This window comes from Podarcis liolepis, assembly GCF_965112155.1.
Source record: "Podarcis liolepis genome assembly, chromosome: 1".
In the NCBI taxonomy this organism is placed as follows: Eukaryota; Metazoa; Chordata; class Lepidosauria; order Squamata; family Lacertidae; genus Podarcis; species Podarcis liolepis.
In genome coordinates this window covers 50711236-50725846 of record NC_139554.1, presented here as the reverse complement: position 1 = coordinate 50725846, position 14611 = coordinate 50711236, and the positions used below count along the sequence as shown (strand labels likewise).

Sequence of the window (14611 nt, the reverse complement as noted above, 5' to 3'; positions counted from 1 at the left end):
CTTCCTGGGACTGGACAGAGTGGGGGAAGGGGAACCACAGACGGCGGACGCTTTCGCATCTGAGTTGCAAGAGGTCCACGATCAACTCAGACGGCAGCTGGAGCTGGCGAAGCACGCATACAAGGTCCAAGCTGACAAGCACAGGCGAGTTGGCGAGGAGATCCGAGTGGGAGACTGGGTCTGGTTGGCAGCCCACGCGGTGCCGACCCGATCGTTAGCCAAGAGGAAGCTAGGGCACAAGCAACTCGGTCCATACCGAGTCGAAGCGCAGATCAACCCGGTGGCTTTCCGGCTGGTGCTACCAGAGGGTTCCAGGATGCATCCGGTGTTCCACAGGTCGGTGCTCACTCCCTACAGGGCACCGCACAGGTTCCAGGAACCAGGAACGGCACCGAGTCAGTCTCCGGAGCGGACGGAGGTGGGAAGATTGCCACAGCAGGACCCCATCAACGAAGTCACGGAGATTTTGGACTCCAGATGGGGGGAAGACGGAGTAGAATATCTACTAGCAAGGGAGGGCACCCGGGCCAGTACTAATAGCTGGGTGCCGGACTACGCCTTGGAGGAACCCCTGCTCAAGGATGAGTTTCATGCCCTTTTCCCACACAGACCTATGCCAGCAGGCTTCTTCGACGACTGGTTGTTCACGCCCACGCTTTCCTCCAGCACGTTCCATGGCTTCGACTCGGAAGGGGAACCCGCACCGCGCACACGTTCCCCAGAGGGGTCACCGGAGGGTTCGGCGTCCGACAACTCGTATTGGTGGGACGATCGGCCAGAGGAGCAGTGGCGCCGGAAGTGGCAGGAGACACCAGGTCCAGCGACAGACGCAGAGACGGACATGGACGTTTGCGGGGAGGACCTTGGTTTCGAGCACGGCGGCACCGAGATGGAGGCGGAGGAGACCACCGTTGACGAACGCGGGGAGGAAGACTCGGAGGTCTTCAGTTGGCGGCCAGCAACGGGGAGCGAACTGTATCCGACATTCACTCCCGTGATGACGGAGCACCCACCAACCACCCTTGAAAGCGGGGAGGGGGGAAGGGGGGGCTTCGAGGGGGGGATGGATGTCAGGGGTTCAGGAGCAGAGACGCAGAGAAGGGAGGAGACAGAGAGCGAGGGGGAGGAATACGAAGGAAGGATGAGTGGGGATGACGACCCGAGATCACCGAGCCTGTCTAGCGAGTCCGAGGATTCCCAGAAGGGAGCGCCAGCAGCCAGAGCAAGGGGGGAGAGCAGGGGGACACCCCAGGAAGAAGGGTCCAGAGAGGGATCAGAAAGCAGCAGTTGGAGATCGGGACCCACGTTCCCAGCCGGGAGCAGCGGGGAGAAAGGGGACCAGATATCGGGCTCCGGAGACTTTCAGAAGGAGGGAGGGCATGAGTCAGGAGTAGTCACGCCCACCTCGGGGAGCGAGGAAACGATCAAGAGGAAAGTGGAGAGTTGGGCGCGCGCGCCAAGTTCAAATGTAACGGAAGCTGGCGCAGTCAGCAGCCCAGAGAGTGAACCGGGTCCCAAAGCCCGCCGCAAGGAGGCGGAAGGGTCAGGGGGGTCCGCGTCAGAAGAGAGTAGGAAAGGAGAGACCCAGGGGGGGCAGGAGGACCCAGAGACGGAAGGAAAGGCGCAGGAGGTGGAGCAAGGCTAGGGTATTAAGCTGGTGCGCTAGAGGCGGAGACTCAGACGGGTCTTCGTCGTTCTGACCTAGAAGAAGTAGGGCTGCACGTTGCAGTTTGGAAATGGAACCTGTAATCCAATAAAGACTCTTTGAAACTGAACGCTGGCTGACTTGGTCCTATGTGAGCTGGGACTGGGCGGCAGCCCTGACACCGGTGAAGAGGTCCAAAATGATCTCTTGAAATTGAATGAATGAGAGAGAAATTCAAAATAAATAAGCACGGTAAGTGATGCACAAAGGGGCAAAAAAGTTAACTTCACATTTACACTGGTGGAGTCTCACCTAGCAGCAACTAGTGAGATAAGATCTTGGTCTGTGTTTCACAGCTCATTGAAAAAGTCAACAGCATATGGCAGATGTGAACAGAGAAAAAATTCCATGCTAGGGATTAGGGACTGACAATAAGACAGCCAGGCTCATAATAATTTTATATCAATCTCTGGATGCAGCTACAATTAGAATTTGATACACGTGAGACAGTCTTTATGAGATGGGATTATCAGCAGAGAAGAACAACCAAAACCATCAAGAAATTGAAGCATGTCCCCCACAAGAAAATGCTGAAGCATTTCTTGTTCAGTTTTAGAAGAAAAGATGACAATCAAAAGTGATATTTATAATTACACATACCATGAAGCAAGTAGACAGAAACATTTATCTCCCTCTTTCATAATACCACAGGCCATCTAATGAAATTGACCACAGATTCAGGAATTTACATAATGCATAAGAAATTTTCTGTAAGAAATTGTGGTGCTAGCCACTGATTTAGATGGCTCTAAAGGGGGCGAAGACAAATTCACAGAAGACAAGTTTATCTATTAACTAGGATAGTTTGTGGAACCTCCATCTTCCACTGAATAACTGCAGAGTTGGGAGGCAGGGCAGGGTGGGGCAGAGAAAGGGAGGGGGGAGAGGAAACAGCACAAGAGGACTGCAACCTTCATGACCTGTTTGTGGGCTTCTCTGAAGCTCTGGGCCCATCACCTGTGAAATATAGGACACTGAACTGGATAAAAGATCTCTGCTGAATCAGACTGTTTTTAAGCTTGTGTCTGCCATTTTAAATTTCTGTAAAGTACTTGTATTAAGAAATCAAGATAAATTATTTTAAAAACTCAACTGATGTTGTCAAATAAACGTTCAGGCCCCACTTAACAAATTACATTTAGATCCTGTTAGGCAGTGGTTTTCAACCAATATGTTATGGCACCCTGGGGTGCCTTAGAATGATAGCCAGGGGTGCCACGGGCAACACTGGCCTCTGTTCCTTTCCTTCCCTCCCTCCTCTGATGCCCTCTTGCATCTCTGCCTCCCAAAGGCTTGCACAACTGTTTGTTGCAGCAGCCCTGGATACAAGCTCCCCAGGCAAAAGGTGCCTCTGGGGTTGGCCATGGGGTGCTTCCCAGGCCCATGTAGGACAGTGTGAGGAGGCACCTCTCTTTGTGGGGGCAGCTCAGAGACTAGGGGTGGCAGCAGTGGCTGCCCAGGACTCCCAAGAAGAGGGAAGAGGAGAGGAGGCTGAGGGAATGCCCCACAAGGAATGGTGTTTGAAAAAGGATGAGAGGCTGCCAGTTCTGCAGGCAAGGGGTGACATAATTGGGCTCTTGAGCCCCACAGGGGTGCCACAGAAAGAATGCAGTTGGTCAAAGGAGCCGTGGACTAAAAAGATTGAAAATATCTGCTGTATGGGAAAAGTTTAGGAATGTATCATCTAAATATACATGCACAGTTTTTAGGACCTGGTGATCTTGCTACAAAGAAGGTAATAACGTTTATACCACGTCCATCTGGAAAAGGGTTGGTTCAGATGACTGCCACGCTGGGAGGCTCCCAGCAGAATAGGGAAAACACAATAAAACATCAAACATTAAAAACTTCCCTAAACAGGTCTGCCTTCAGATGTCTTCTAAAAGTCAGGTAGTTATTTATTTCCTTGACATCTGAAGGGTAGGTGTTCCACAGGGAGGGTGCGACTATTGAAAAGGCCCTCTGCTTGATTCCCTGTAACTTCGCTTCTCTCAGTGAGGGAACCAGCAGAAGACCCTTGGAGGAGGACCCTGAATGAAGATTTCTTAAAATTATATTCAGCTGGAGAAAAAGCTGTGTTTTTGCTCTTTAATACTGTTTCACAACAGTATTCTTGTACCATCTTTAAAGATGTTATCAACCCACCATTGAGTTTGAGAGATGCACCCTCTACTGGCAAAAAGAAAAGAACACTGTCTTGCATAAAGTAAACCATGCTATTTTAACACAAATATACATGGAGGTTACAGTCTATAGATCTATGTCAGTGTTAAAAGGTGGATTAAGAACCAGGGTGTTTGCTGTCATTCATCTGTCTCAGGAGACAAGGGAAGATGCAGTCCTGAGGCTGAAAAGAAAATCTCCCATCACATTTCTGCATGTTAATTCATTAGAAGAAATGATACTGGTATTAATGTGATCTGCTCGGTGGTGGGGAAAAAGTACCGAACAATTAAAATATAATGGCAACCAGGCATTTGTCTTTGCATGTCATGCCCAGAATGTATGTCTTGTTTAGTATTTTAGACAGTGGAGCTCTGGAAAGTGAAATATAGCTTGTAAGAAAGGATGAATGAGTTCGAGTGGGATTGAGTTGAGCTTAATTTGTTGGTGGTGGCTTGTCCGTTGTTGGTATCCATTTGCCTCAGGACACAATGGAGGAGTATGCCTTTGGGGGTGAAGTCAAACCGTTGGAAACTTACAGCGCCTGCTGTGACTGTAGAGACCAATACAGGAGAGACATGTTTTATTGCAGGTGGGGCAGATGAAGGCATCCAGTTTTGCTGCTACAGGTGCACTGTTGCGTTTCTTCTCTATGCTTCTTTCAGTGGTTAGTTCATCCTCCTCTAGTCACTACTGTGGATACACAACCTGTCTGTCTCACTAATTAAAAAACTAGAAAGCAACAAAACTTTCTTTACACAAAATCTTTAAGCCACTCAGGTCAGATAGAAGATGTAAACAATTATATAAAGTAAATTAAATATTGGATAGGAATTCCCACAAAACATGCAGAAATTTAAGAGGAAAGTCTCCACACACAGAAACATATATGTACATTCAAGAATACACAGGGGAAATATAAAGTACTAAGAAGTCACTAGCAGAAAGGTACCCCTATGGCTTTGGAAAATGGCAGACTTCTCTTTCTAAAAGCTTTTTAAAGCAGATATTGGATGACAATCTATCAGGATGCTGTACTGGTGAATTTCCTGCACTGGCAAAGGGTTGGTCCAGATGACCTTTTCCACTCTATAATTCAATACAATAGTACTGTTAAGTTTCAGTCACAAATCTGAATGGCATTTCAAGATGGCTAGAAAATACAGAAATCAAGATATGAGAAGGCCAGTACAGTCAAATCAAAAGGCACCCAAACTTCTGGTTTTATTTCCAACTCTTCTAGTCATGCTGTAGAAGTTTCTACAGCCCTTCCAAAAGTTGGAGGGTTCACCTTCATCAATGAAAGTAACATGAACATCATTTAACATAAAAAGAAACATCAATAAACGATTGCTGCAGGCAGAGATAAATGTATCAAAACATCTGAATATAAATATTTACATTTCCCTATCTGAACAGGAACAGTAGCAATGCCAGCAGCTTGGCTTGAGAATTGTGTCTGGCTCATCTCATCTGGTGCCAGGCCAAGTTATAAGCTGGTTACTTCTGTTTCATAAAAAAAAAGATCTGAAATCTTGCGCTCTGCTCCAGCAACTGACAATCTCATTGTGGTGGTGGGCAGAAGTCAGGTCAGTGCTCCATGTCTAATTGTGTGGCTAATGCCATGACTAAATAGTAGAACACCTGTTCTGCATGCAGAAGATTCTAGTTTAATCCCTAGCATCTCCAGATAGGGGTAGTAATATGGTCTGACTTGGTGAAAGGCAGCTTCATATGATCCTAATTTTCAGAGGACTACCTACCACTTGCTAAGTGTTAGGATTTTTGCAACAAATACCAGCCTGCATAGATCAAGATTGTTCCAGAAAGGAACTTAAGATGTTTTGGAACAAGTTCGTTATCATACCACCAATCTGCCCAAGTGTTTTTTTGCAAAAGAAAAAAAGGGGGGAAATGAACCTCAAGCTTTTGACTGCTCTCTTTAGCACTGGTGGGAAGAGATAGCCGGGGTAGGGTGCTGTAAGATTCGTAAGCTTCTGTTCCAGCTATGTGTACAGTGTTAGAAACTCAGATATATAAGCTAGGCACCAAATGGCTACTTAAACCAGGGTTGCAGTCGCCAAAATGAAATGTCTAGGTGCCATTTTGGGGCCAGACGGCTCAAAAGCCGTACTTTTCAATACGAGTTTTTGGTTTCTGAAATTTGTTCACATTATGCAGATAAAATATTGCTGATAGAATGCTAAAGGATGTGTTGTTAGTGTGCAAAAACAGGCAAGATCTAAGGATCCACAGACATGCACCTCCAGATGGTGAAGATGTCAGGCACCATCCTGGTGCCCAGACATCTGCACTTGGTTGCAAGAGGCCAACCACCAGGTGCAAATTCGCCTAGTGCCTGGCAAATTTCAAACGTATGTGCACTCCTTCCTAATTTGGGGTTTGACTGCCTCCCCCATGCAGACATTGTGTGAGAGGCCCCACCTTCTTCTTTTTAAAAAATAGTCCCTCAATTAAAATTATCCATAGTTAATGAGGTGATTCAGCTGAACTCAATACCCAGGAAAGATTATATGGGTTGTCTCTATGATCTTGCTCCTCCTCTCATTCCTCCTTATATTGCTACTTGGACCTTTTGCTCCATCAGTTCCAATATGCTAGAGTAGCAGAACGTCATATATGATACTGGCAGAGTAGCAGAACGTCATATATGATACTGGCAAATCAAGTATCCAAGTGCCAGTCCTCATGCAGTCAAAATTATGCCATGGACACACAATCAATATTAGCATGCCTATAGGAACCCCAATATTTGCAAAGCACAAAAACCCTTCCTTCATTACCTTCTATCTGTATTTATTTTTCTCTTGCAGTTCCCCATCACATGGATGCCCTTTCCCAATGAAACTACCCATCATTTTCACATGGTTTCACATCCAGTTCTCAGCCTCTGTTATTCAGATAAAAAAGTTAGCAGAACTGGGAAGGAGATAATTTTTCTCCAGCTTGGACAATCTTAGCCAACAAAAAAGAACAACCTGGAAATCATAATGTTCACCTTAGATTAGAGTTGAATGAGCTGCCAAAAAAGAGGAACCTTGGCAGTATTGATTTGTAAATGAAGAAATCTGCATCTACAAATTATAGCAGATTGCATTGCAAGTGTGAACTAAACATTACTGTTTCATGCTAAATGAACCTGCAATTAAAACAAAAATTAACTGACAAGGAGGGTAGGCAGTCACAATCTGCTAGCTCAACACTTTCAAGAAATGTAATGTTACAAACTGTGTTATTCCATAACATGGAAAATAGTTGCAGGCTTTATCTCTTTGTTTGAAAACACTTAACATGCAATCCTAGCCACACTTACTCAGGGATAAGTCCCAAAGTCAGCAAGACTTACTTCCAAGTAAACATGCCTAGAAAAACAAAGATAAAAACACTGCAAAAGGCTGCCAGAAGATGATCAGAGTACCAACTTTGTGTCTTGCTTAGTGATTTTCCTCTCATCCACCAGCATACTTAATGAAGTAGCTTGCGCACTGACACAGCAGTATTTCCAAAATTCAGTCACCCTGGGGTCCAACAGAGAGACAGACAGGCAGATGGTGAAAGCATCTGTAAACAAGAGGTCCTGTCCTTCAAACAGCACCAATCAAAAGATCACTGGAGAAAATTAAGTCTTCATATCCCTCATTGCTTTGAAGCAGACATATGGCCTTATTTCACCTTACAGTGTACACATCCACAAAATATTGCATTATGCATTACCTGGAGACCAAAGTCCCATGGCTAGAGCACAGTGTCTGTGCCAAGTCATGCTAAGCAGCCTACCCTGTCTTTTCCAATAAAACTGTCTGGAAGGGGCATGTGCTGTTTTTATTGGGGTTCTCGCTTATCTCCTTTGATTAACAAAATGAGACCAAAGATAAGAGCAAGAAAACCAATTAGATGCTTATTAATGCCTATGTTATTAGCTTCAGATAATTAGCCCAGAGCAGTCAAAAATCAGAACTCTCTTTTCACACATGGCCAATCTGTGAAACATGATTCAGAGAGGGACAGCCTTCATTTAGTCATCATTAGCTCCATTCACCCAGTGCAGGCGCACACTTCACAAATAAGGAACTTCTCAAACAGATAAACGAGGTCAAGGAAATGAAGCCCACGCATAGGTAGCAAGCACAACCTGTCTTCATCTTTCAACCTTCTTTTAAGGCTTTCAGCTACCAATTCAACAGCTGCATTGCTAAGTGTGACATCTGCTGGATGAACTAGCAACAGACACTATTTAATACCAGAATTTATTTGCTGATCCCTCATGTCTAGTACATCATCACAGCCACATGACTTTACTTGGGAGTTCTGCACCTTCCTTTGTGTTGTCTGCTGCTCAAAATGTGTGTGACACCACAGATTACTAGATTACTCTAGTAATCTAGAGTAAAGCGACAATAGTAAAGTAATAACCAGCTTTTCCCTTCATATCTGACCTTGGCTTAGCAGTTTTGATATTCAGAGGCTGCTGCTGCTGCTGAGAGCTAGTTCAGGTCACCAATAGTAGACTCTGGTTTCCTTTAGCCATTCATAAACTCTCAGTCTGGGAGAATTCCCATATCCTGGATTTCTAGTTGACTGCAAAAGAAGGTTGCAGTATAGTACACACACTTTTGGCTTTTATGAATTGATAGAGGACTGCAGTGCCTTATTTCCCACTTTGACATTTCAGCAATTTAGATCAACAACGTTAGCTCAAGATTTCAAGTATTGGTCTCTAATGGGAACTGCCCTGGAACGCTGCTCAGAAGCTAGACCTGGGACATAATAGCTCACATCTCCATAGGGATAGGTGAGTGGGGGCACATTAACAATCAGGTTTCAGCCTTGTCACTGGCTTTCTATTGCCTTCCTAGCAATGTTCAATGTGCCAACTGAACCGCAGAAAGTTAAACTAGGTATAACTTTACAGAACAGCTTCACTCCATCACATCCCTTCACAATCAGTGTTAGAAACTGGGATTAAAAAGCTAGGAGCCAAAAGGCTTCTGGGACCTGGGTTGTGGGCACCCAAACAGAATGTCTAGTCGCCATTGGGGGGGGGGGTTGGCAGCACTTTTTATTTATTATTTTGATAAACATGAACGAATACGCAATTCACTTAAGTGACACATTGTTAATATCACATTTTTAGCAGAAATTGTTAATACATGTTTAATTTGGTGTTTACAATATAAATATTGGTACCATGCTTCAGTTTTCAAAACACTCTACTCTTTATTATGAAACTCCTTAACATATTGTCTATCCTTCACATATTCTTCAAAGAACATTCATTTCAGTAATCCTTGAGTGACAGCCAGGTACAAAAAATGGCACCCAGGCTTTTTGAGGTGCTCACAAATAGTGAATCTTTAGGTGGAAAATGTGCCTGGCGCCCTGCTAATTTTGAACCCTGTTAACATTTGTAGTATCCTGTCACAGCATTTAGCCTCATTCACTTCTACCTCCAGTTGTACAAAAAGTTTTACCATAGTTTCTCCTTTCCATGGAGGCGCAAGTTACTGCAACAGCCAAGGCGACATTTTTCCACCTTCGCCGCATCAAGCAGTTGGTCCCTTACCTTTCCCGCCCCAACCTGGCCACAGTGATCCATGCGACAGTCATCTCCAGGCTTGACTACTGTAATTCGCTCTACGCGGGGCTGCCCTTGAAGCTGTCCCAGAAACTCCAGCGGGTACAGAATGCTGCAGCGAGGCTCCTCACGGGGTCTCTGCCATGGGAGCATATTCACCCAGTGCTGTTCAAGCTCCCAGTGGAGTACAGGGTCAGATTTAAGGTGCTGCTTTTGACCTTTAAAGCCCTTCACGGCCTAGGACCCTCGTACCTACGGGACCGCCTCTCCTGGTATGCCCCACGGAGAGCCTCAAGGTCCATAAATAACAACACCCTAGTGGTCCCAGAACCTAAGGAAGTTAGACTGGCTTCAACCAGAGCCAGGGCCTTTTCAACTCTGGCTCCGACCTGGTGGAACGCTCTGCCTCATGAGACCAGGGCCCTGCAGGATCTGATTTCTTTCCGCAGGGCCTGTAAGACAGAGTTGTTCTGCCTGGCCTTTGGCTTGGAGCCAATTTGATTCCCTCCCTCCCTCTCTTTCTTTTCTCTTTTCCTTCTCCTCCTGCGATGAGACTACATTTTAATATTTTAATGTTCCAATATTTTAATGTTGTATTTTATTTTTGTTTTTAAGTTGTAATCATTCACCTTGTTTTTATTATTGCTTGTAAGCTGCTCTGAGCCTGGCCTTGGCTGGAGAGGGCAGGGTATAGATAAAAAATTATTATTATTATTATTAACACTGTTGCCGGTAACGTCTGAAACACAGAAGCAGCATACTCCCCGAGTCCTGCCCACCTGATCACTACTCTCCCTCTTTGCCAGGTAAAGGTCCCATGCAACTGCCCCTTCACATACATTCCTAGATTTAAATACTCCTGGCATAGGACTCACACTAGTAACAGTAAGAGTAACTGAGGCACCAGCCCCTGCTTCATACTGAAAAAGGAAAAATATTCATCAGAGTCTGAAGTGAAGAGAATGTGAAATAGTGTTTTGCACAGCGAAAAGCTACTGAAGCTTTGTGCTACTGGAATTCTTAAGGACTGAATACCAAAAACAAGCCTGAGCACTAGGCTGCATACTATAAATTCATTTACCATAGCAAGAAGCATCTGGTCAGAGAGATAAAATGTCAGTCACAGCTGCCAGCACCTCAGAGGGGATGGCAGGAACATAAGCATCTATGACAGTTAAGTCACCCCAAATATTCAATTAGCTGGATCATAAGCAACAAAGAAAGAGAAGTCCAAATAGGTCACAATGACCATTCCCTAAGAACCAACTTGCCTTCTAAACTATAACTGCACTAGAGAAAAAGGAGCCAACCCAAAGCTCTCTAGATGTTTTGCACTGCAACTCCCATCAGCACTAGCCAGCACACCAGGTTGGCAAAGACTGCCTTGGAAGCTTTTAAGTCTTCCAAGCATTTCTAGGAGTAATGTCCCTCTCATAAATCTACTTTCCTCTTCCCCAATTCAATTCCATGGCCCCCCAGATACTCTCCACAGATTTCCTTTTTGTTTGCATGCACAGGCACCCTTACACTCAGCCCCCTTGTTCCTGTTACTATGTACAGTGGTACCTCAGGTTAAGTACTTAATTCGTTCCGGAGGTCCGTACTTAACCTGAAACTGTTCTTAACCTGAAGCACCACTTTAGCTAGTGGGGCCTCCTGCTGCTGCCACGCCGCTGGAGCACGATTTCTGTTCTCATCCTGAAGCAAAGTTCTTAACCTGAAGCACTATTTCTGGGTTAGCAGAGGCTGTAACCTGAAGCCTATGTAACTTGAAGTGTATGTAACCCGAGGTACCACTGTATCTTATATGGCTTTTTCTTTGTATTTATTTTTTAAAAATGTATATGAACGTTTTAAGATGATCTATATCTGTAATGCCTAATAAAAGTTTGGAAAAAGAAAGCACTGACCGCCTCTTTTGATTAGACAATGGGGCAGCATAACAAACGGATACTTCTCTGAGACTATACATCATCAGTACTTTAATTAAATGCAATCCCATTCTTTCTAGTTTAGACCTCTAGGTAAGAGGGTCTACAGATCACTTTCCAGGCCTGTTAAACACAGCAAATGCTGAAGGGCCTCCTACATGTGGTAATCACTGTTCCTTGCCGTTCAAAGAACATCACTAGTTCAGCCTAAGGTGAAAGCCCCTTGGTTGCTGCAAAATAGTTTGAACTGATGCAATACCTGCATGCCATTTCGTGGGTGAGGGCTTGTATAGGTATGAAGAGGACAGCTGCCAATTTCAAAGGCATTCAAGGTAAGATTAGTCATTCATGAACAACGGGCACCTGACAAGATGAGTGTTAGGTAAACTTAGGAAAAGAAAATGTAATCTTACAAGCAGCCAGAAAAACGCAGGGAAGTGGGGTAATAGAGGCAGGGATTTTAAAATAGGAGTTATTCTGTCATCACCAATATTCATCACGTGACAAAGAGAAATGTTATTCTCAAATCAATTCAGGAGCAGATTTCCTGAAGCAATAAAGGAAAGGGATATAATTCCCTCAAAATATACCATCAGCATTCCTGTTTGTTTTCTTTTGTGGTGACCAGGCATGATCCAATACCTGGAAGAAATGTTTCAGATACTATCTCAACCACCTACAAGTCATTGGCAGATATACAATTCAAGAACAGGGTGACGTAAGAATTGGCATTATTTCTCACTACGGGGAAAATAATTGTCACATGCAGATGTAATGATAAGTTGTTGAACCATCTTAGATTCAGAATTATTCCTGAAAAGTAAGGAGCTGCTCATCCCATCTTTAAGAAGAAAATCAAGTTTTCCCTATTCTTAACAACTGGGAATATATGAAAAGCCTAGTGGACTGCATTTGCTGCCATTGTTAACAAGTGCTACAGTTAGCTACTCCAAGCAATGCCTCGACAACGTAAGAATGAGACTTGGGGAGAATAGTTACTTTCAGCTAGAAATTATAGTACTCTCCTCTGAATGTGTACAGGCTTACTCTATGCTTTAGATAGGAGCCCCACTGCAGCCAGCAACTGATCCCTGAATCCAATATTACTACCAGCCAGATTCATGACAGCATCAGAAATGAGTACCTCCAGATCTTCAGTAGTTCACACTTCAATGGTACAGCTTCAGAAAGACTGAGGAGGAATTAGAACGGTCTAGCAATCTTACCTCCTAAGCGAATCCTCCTCTGAACTTTCCTCAGGCATTTCCTGGTTTAAGGCGTCCTGTGATACATTCCCAGGTCTATTTGAAGCAGATTGGCTGTAAACTCTTTCCCAGTGCCCCGTCTCCTGGTTAAAGACCACTCCCACGGTCCTTTCCTCTGGCGGATTAGAAGATCTTCCCAGTGGCAGTCTGCTAGAGGGAGAAGTTCTACTTTCCATTCTCTCGGAAGGTGGTAGCTGGCTACTGCTGGATGGCACACCTTCAAATGTGCTTTGGACCTGCCCTGGTGCATATCTAGGTGTACTTCTTTCCCAGCGAAGTGTGTCATTGTTAAAAGTCAGCAGGTTGTGACAGGCTCGACAGCGGTTCAGGTGCCCCCGTGACAAATTGGAATTGTTTTCACTGCTATGTGGGGTCTGTTGATGAGAAGGACCAGGTCTATCAGGCTCGATGTTGTTATTAAGCATCTCCTGGGCTTGATGTGACTGACTGGGTTCACCACCTATCCCCTGATCTAGCTCCTGAAGCCTATCATATTCCAAGAAGAACCGCCTCAAGTCACACTGAAACTCATTGCGAATGCTGGTTGGATTGCTTGGACCAGCATTGCTAGTGCTTTCAGCTTCAGCACTAGGAGCTGGAAAACCCCTCCCTTCTGTAGCTGAAGTATATACAGAGGACTGGGAGCTTCCTTCCTGCTGTCTCAGTACCGACAACAAGCTCACTGAAGAGGCACTGGTTCTAGGAGGAGGCATACCTTCCAACTCAGAGCGAGGGCCCATATTCAACACTGTTCGAGTCCACTCAGAACCCTCCAACCCAGAGGCCATCTCTCTTGTAGACTGGTGAAATCTGGACGAGTGGCCAGACAAAGGCCCACTAAGGGATCTACGAGTGGGGCCGAGGCTAAGGTTGCGCAGGGTGTTGCCCGCAGTACTGCTTTGTACAGTGCTGAAAGCAGATGGTCGGTTAAGGAGTCCCTGCTCCTGCTGTGCTGTAGTTGCCTGCTCCTGGGGCTGGTAAGGCTCCATTTGCACAGAAGAAAAGGAAGTGCCAGTGGACCCAGAGGATGTGGAAGGGGTGTTGTCCTGGGACGGAAAAAGAGAAGGAAGTCTTGCACTAGAACATCGCCTGCAAAGGCACAGCACCCCCAGATGTTGGCAACATTTTACTGAGGGGAAATTGACAGGCTCACTGAGGCCATTATAGGCAGATGCTCTAGAGGCTTCACTAGCTGGAGGTGGTGGTGGTGGAGGTGGAGGTGGTGGTGGTGGAGGAGGAGGGAGAGGAGGAGGAGGGGAGGGAGTAGCCGAGTCTTGCATGGCGTTTTGCTCTCCCACCTGGATACCAGAAGAACGTGAGGACAGCATATGCAGGAAGTTATGGAGGAGTGGTGTGCGTCTCACAGGCTGAGATTGGAGGATGGAACGCTGACGATAGTGTGGCATTTCAGTACTATCCACAGGTATTTCCACCTCTTCATCGTTCTGCAGAAGAAAGTGCAAGTGATCAATTACCTTGCATCAAAATAAGATGATGCAAAAACAGGATGCACTTTGCCACAAGCAAAGCAGAGACTCTGCCCTTGGGCAGGACAAAGTTACTGAGAGACTCTCTATTACTATTATTTTTAACTTCTCAGATCCAGGAAAGAAACACAAAGGTAACTCATGTTGTTACAGTTAACTCCAACAATGGCAATTCTGCCAAAGGTGGACCACAACTTCATTTTATACAAAAAGCAGCTAGCCTTTTTTGGCCTGAGGGTCACATTCATCCTCAGTCAACCCTCCTGGAACCATATACCTGTAGCATATATGCACATGTGTATACATGTGTATACATGTGTATAAGCACACACACATACAAACACACACAGAGAGAGATCTCTCCCTCCTCAATTGCTCTGTGCAGATCAACTGAGGATACCCTGTCTCTGCTCCAATGATCAAGCTGATGACGAGGGAGAAAATGATTTATATCCCTATTCAGG

General features: G+C 45.2%; 1 protein-coding gene across 3 annotated transcripts in view; it reads right to left on the bottom strand.

Moving 5' to 3' along the window:
- The window catches only part of AMBRA1 (autophagy and beclin 1 regulator 1), a 153874-nt gene that overhangs the window by 120392 nt on the left and 18871 nt on the right, over window positions 1–14611 (bottom strand). For 2 of the 3 annotated variants that reach the window (XM_083462388.1, XM_083462389.1), the window contains one exon: window positions 12622–14105. In XM_083462388.1, coding sequence (XP_083318514.1) covers window positions 12622–14105 — 1484 coding nt within the window. The remainder of the gene's footprint in view (window positions 1–12621; window positions 14106–14611) is intronic. The other variant, XM_083462390.1, reaches the window with a different exon arrangement.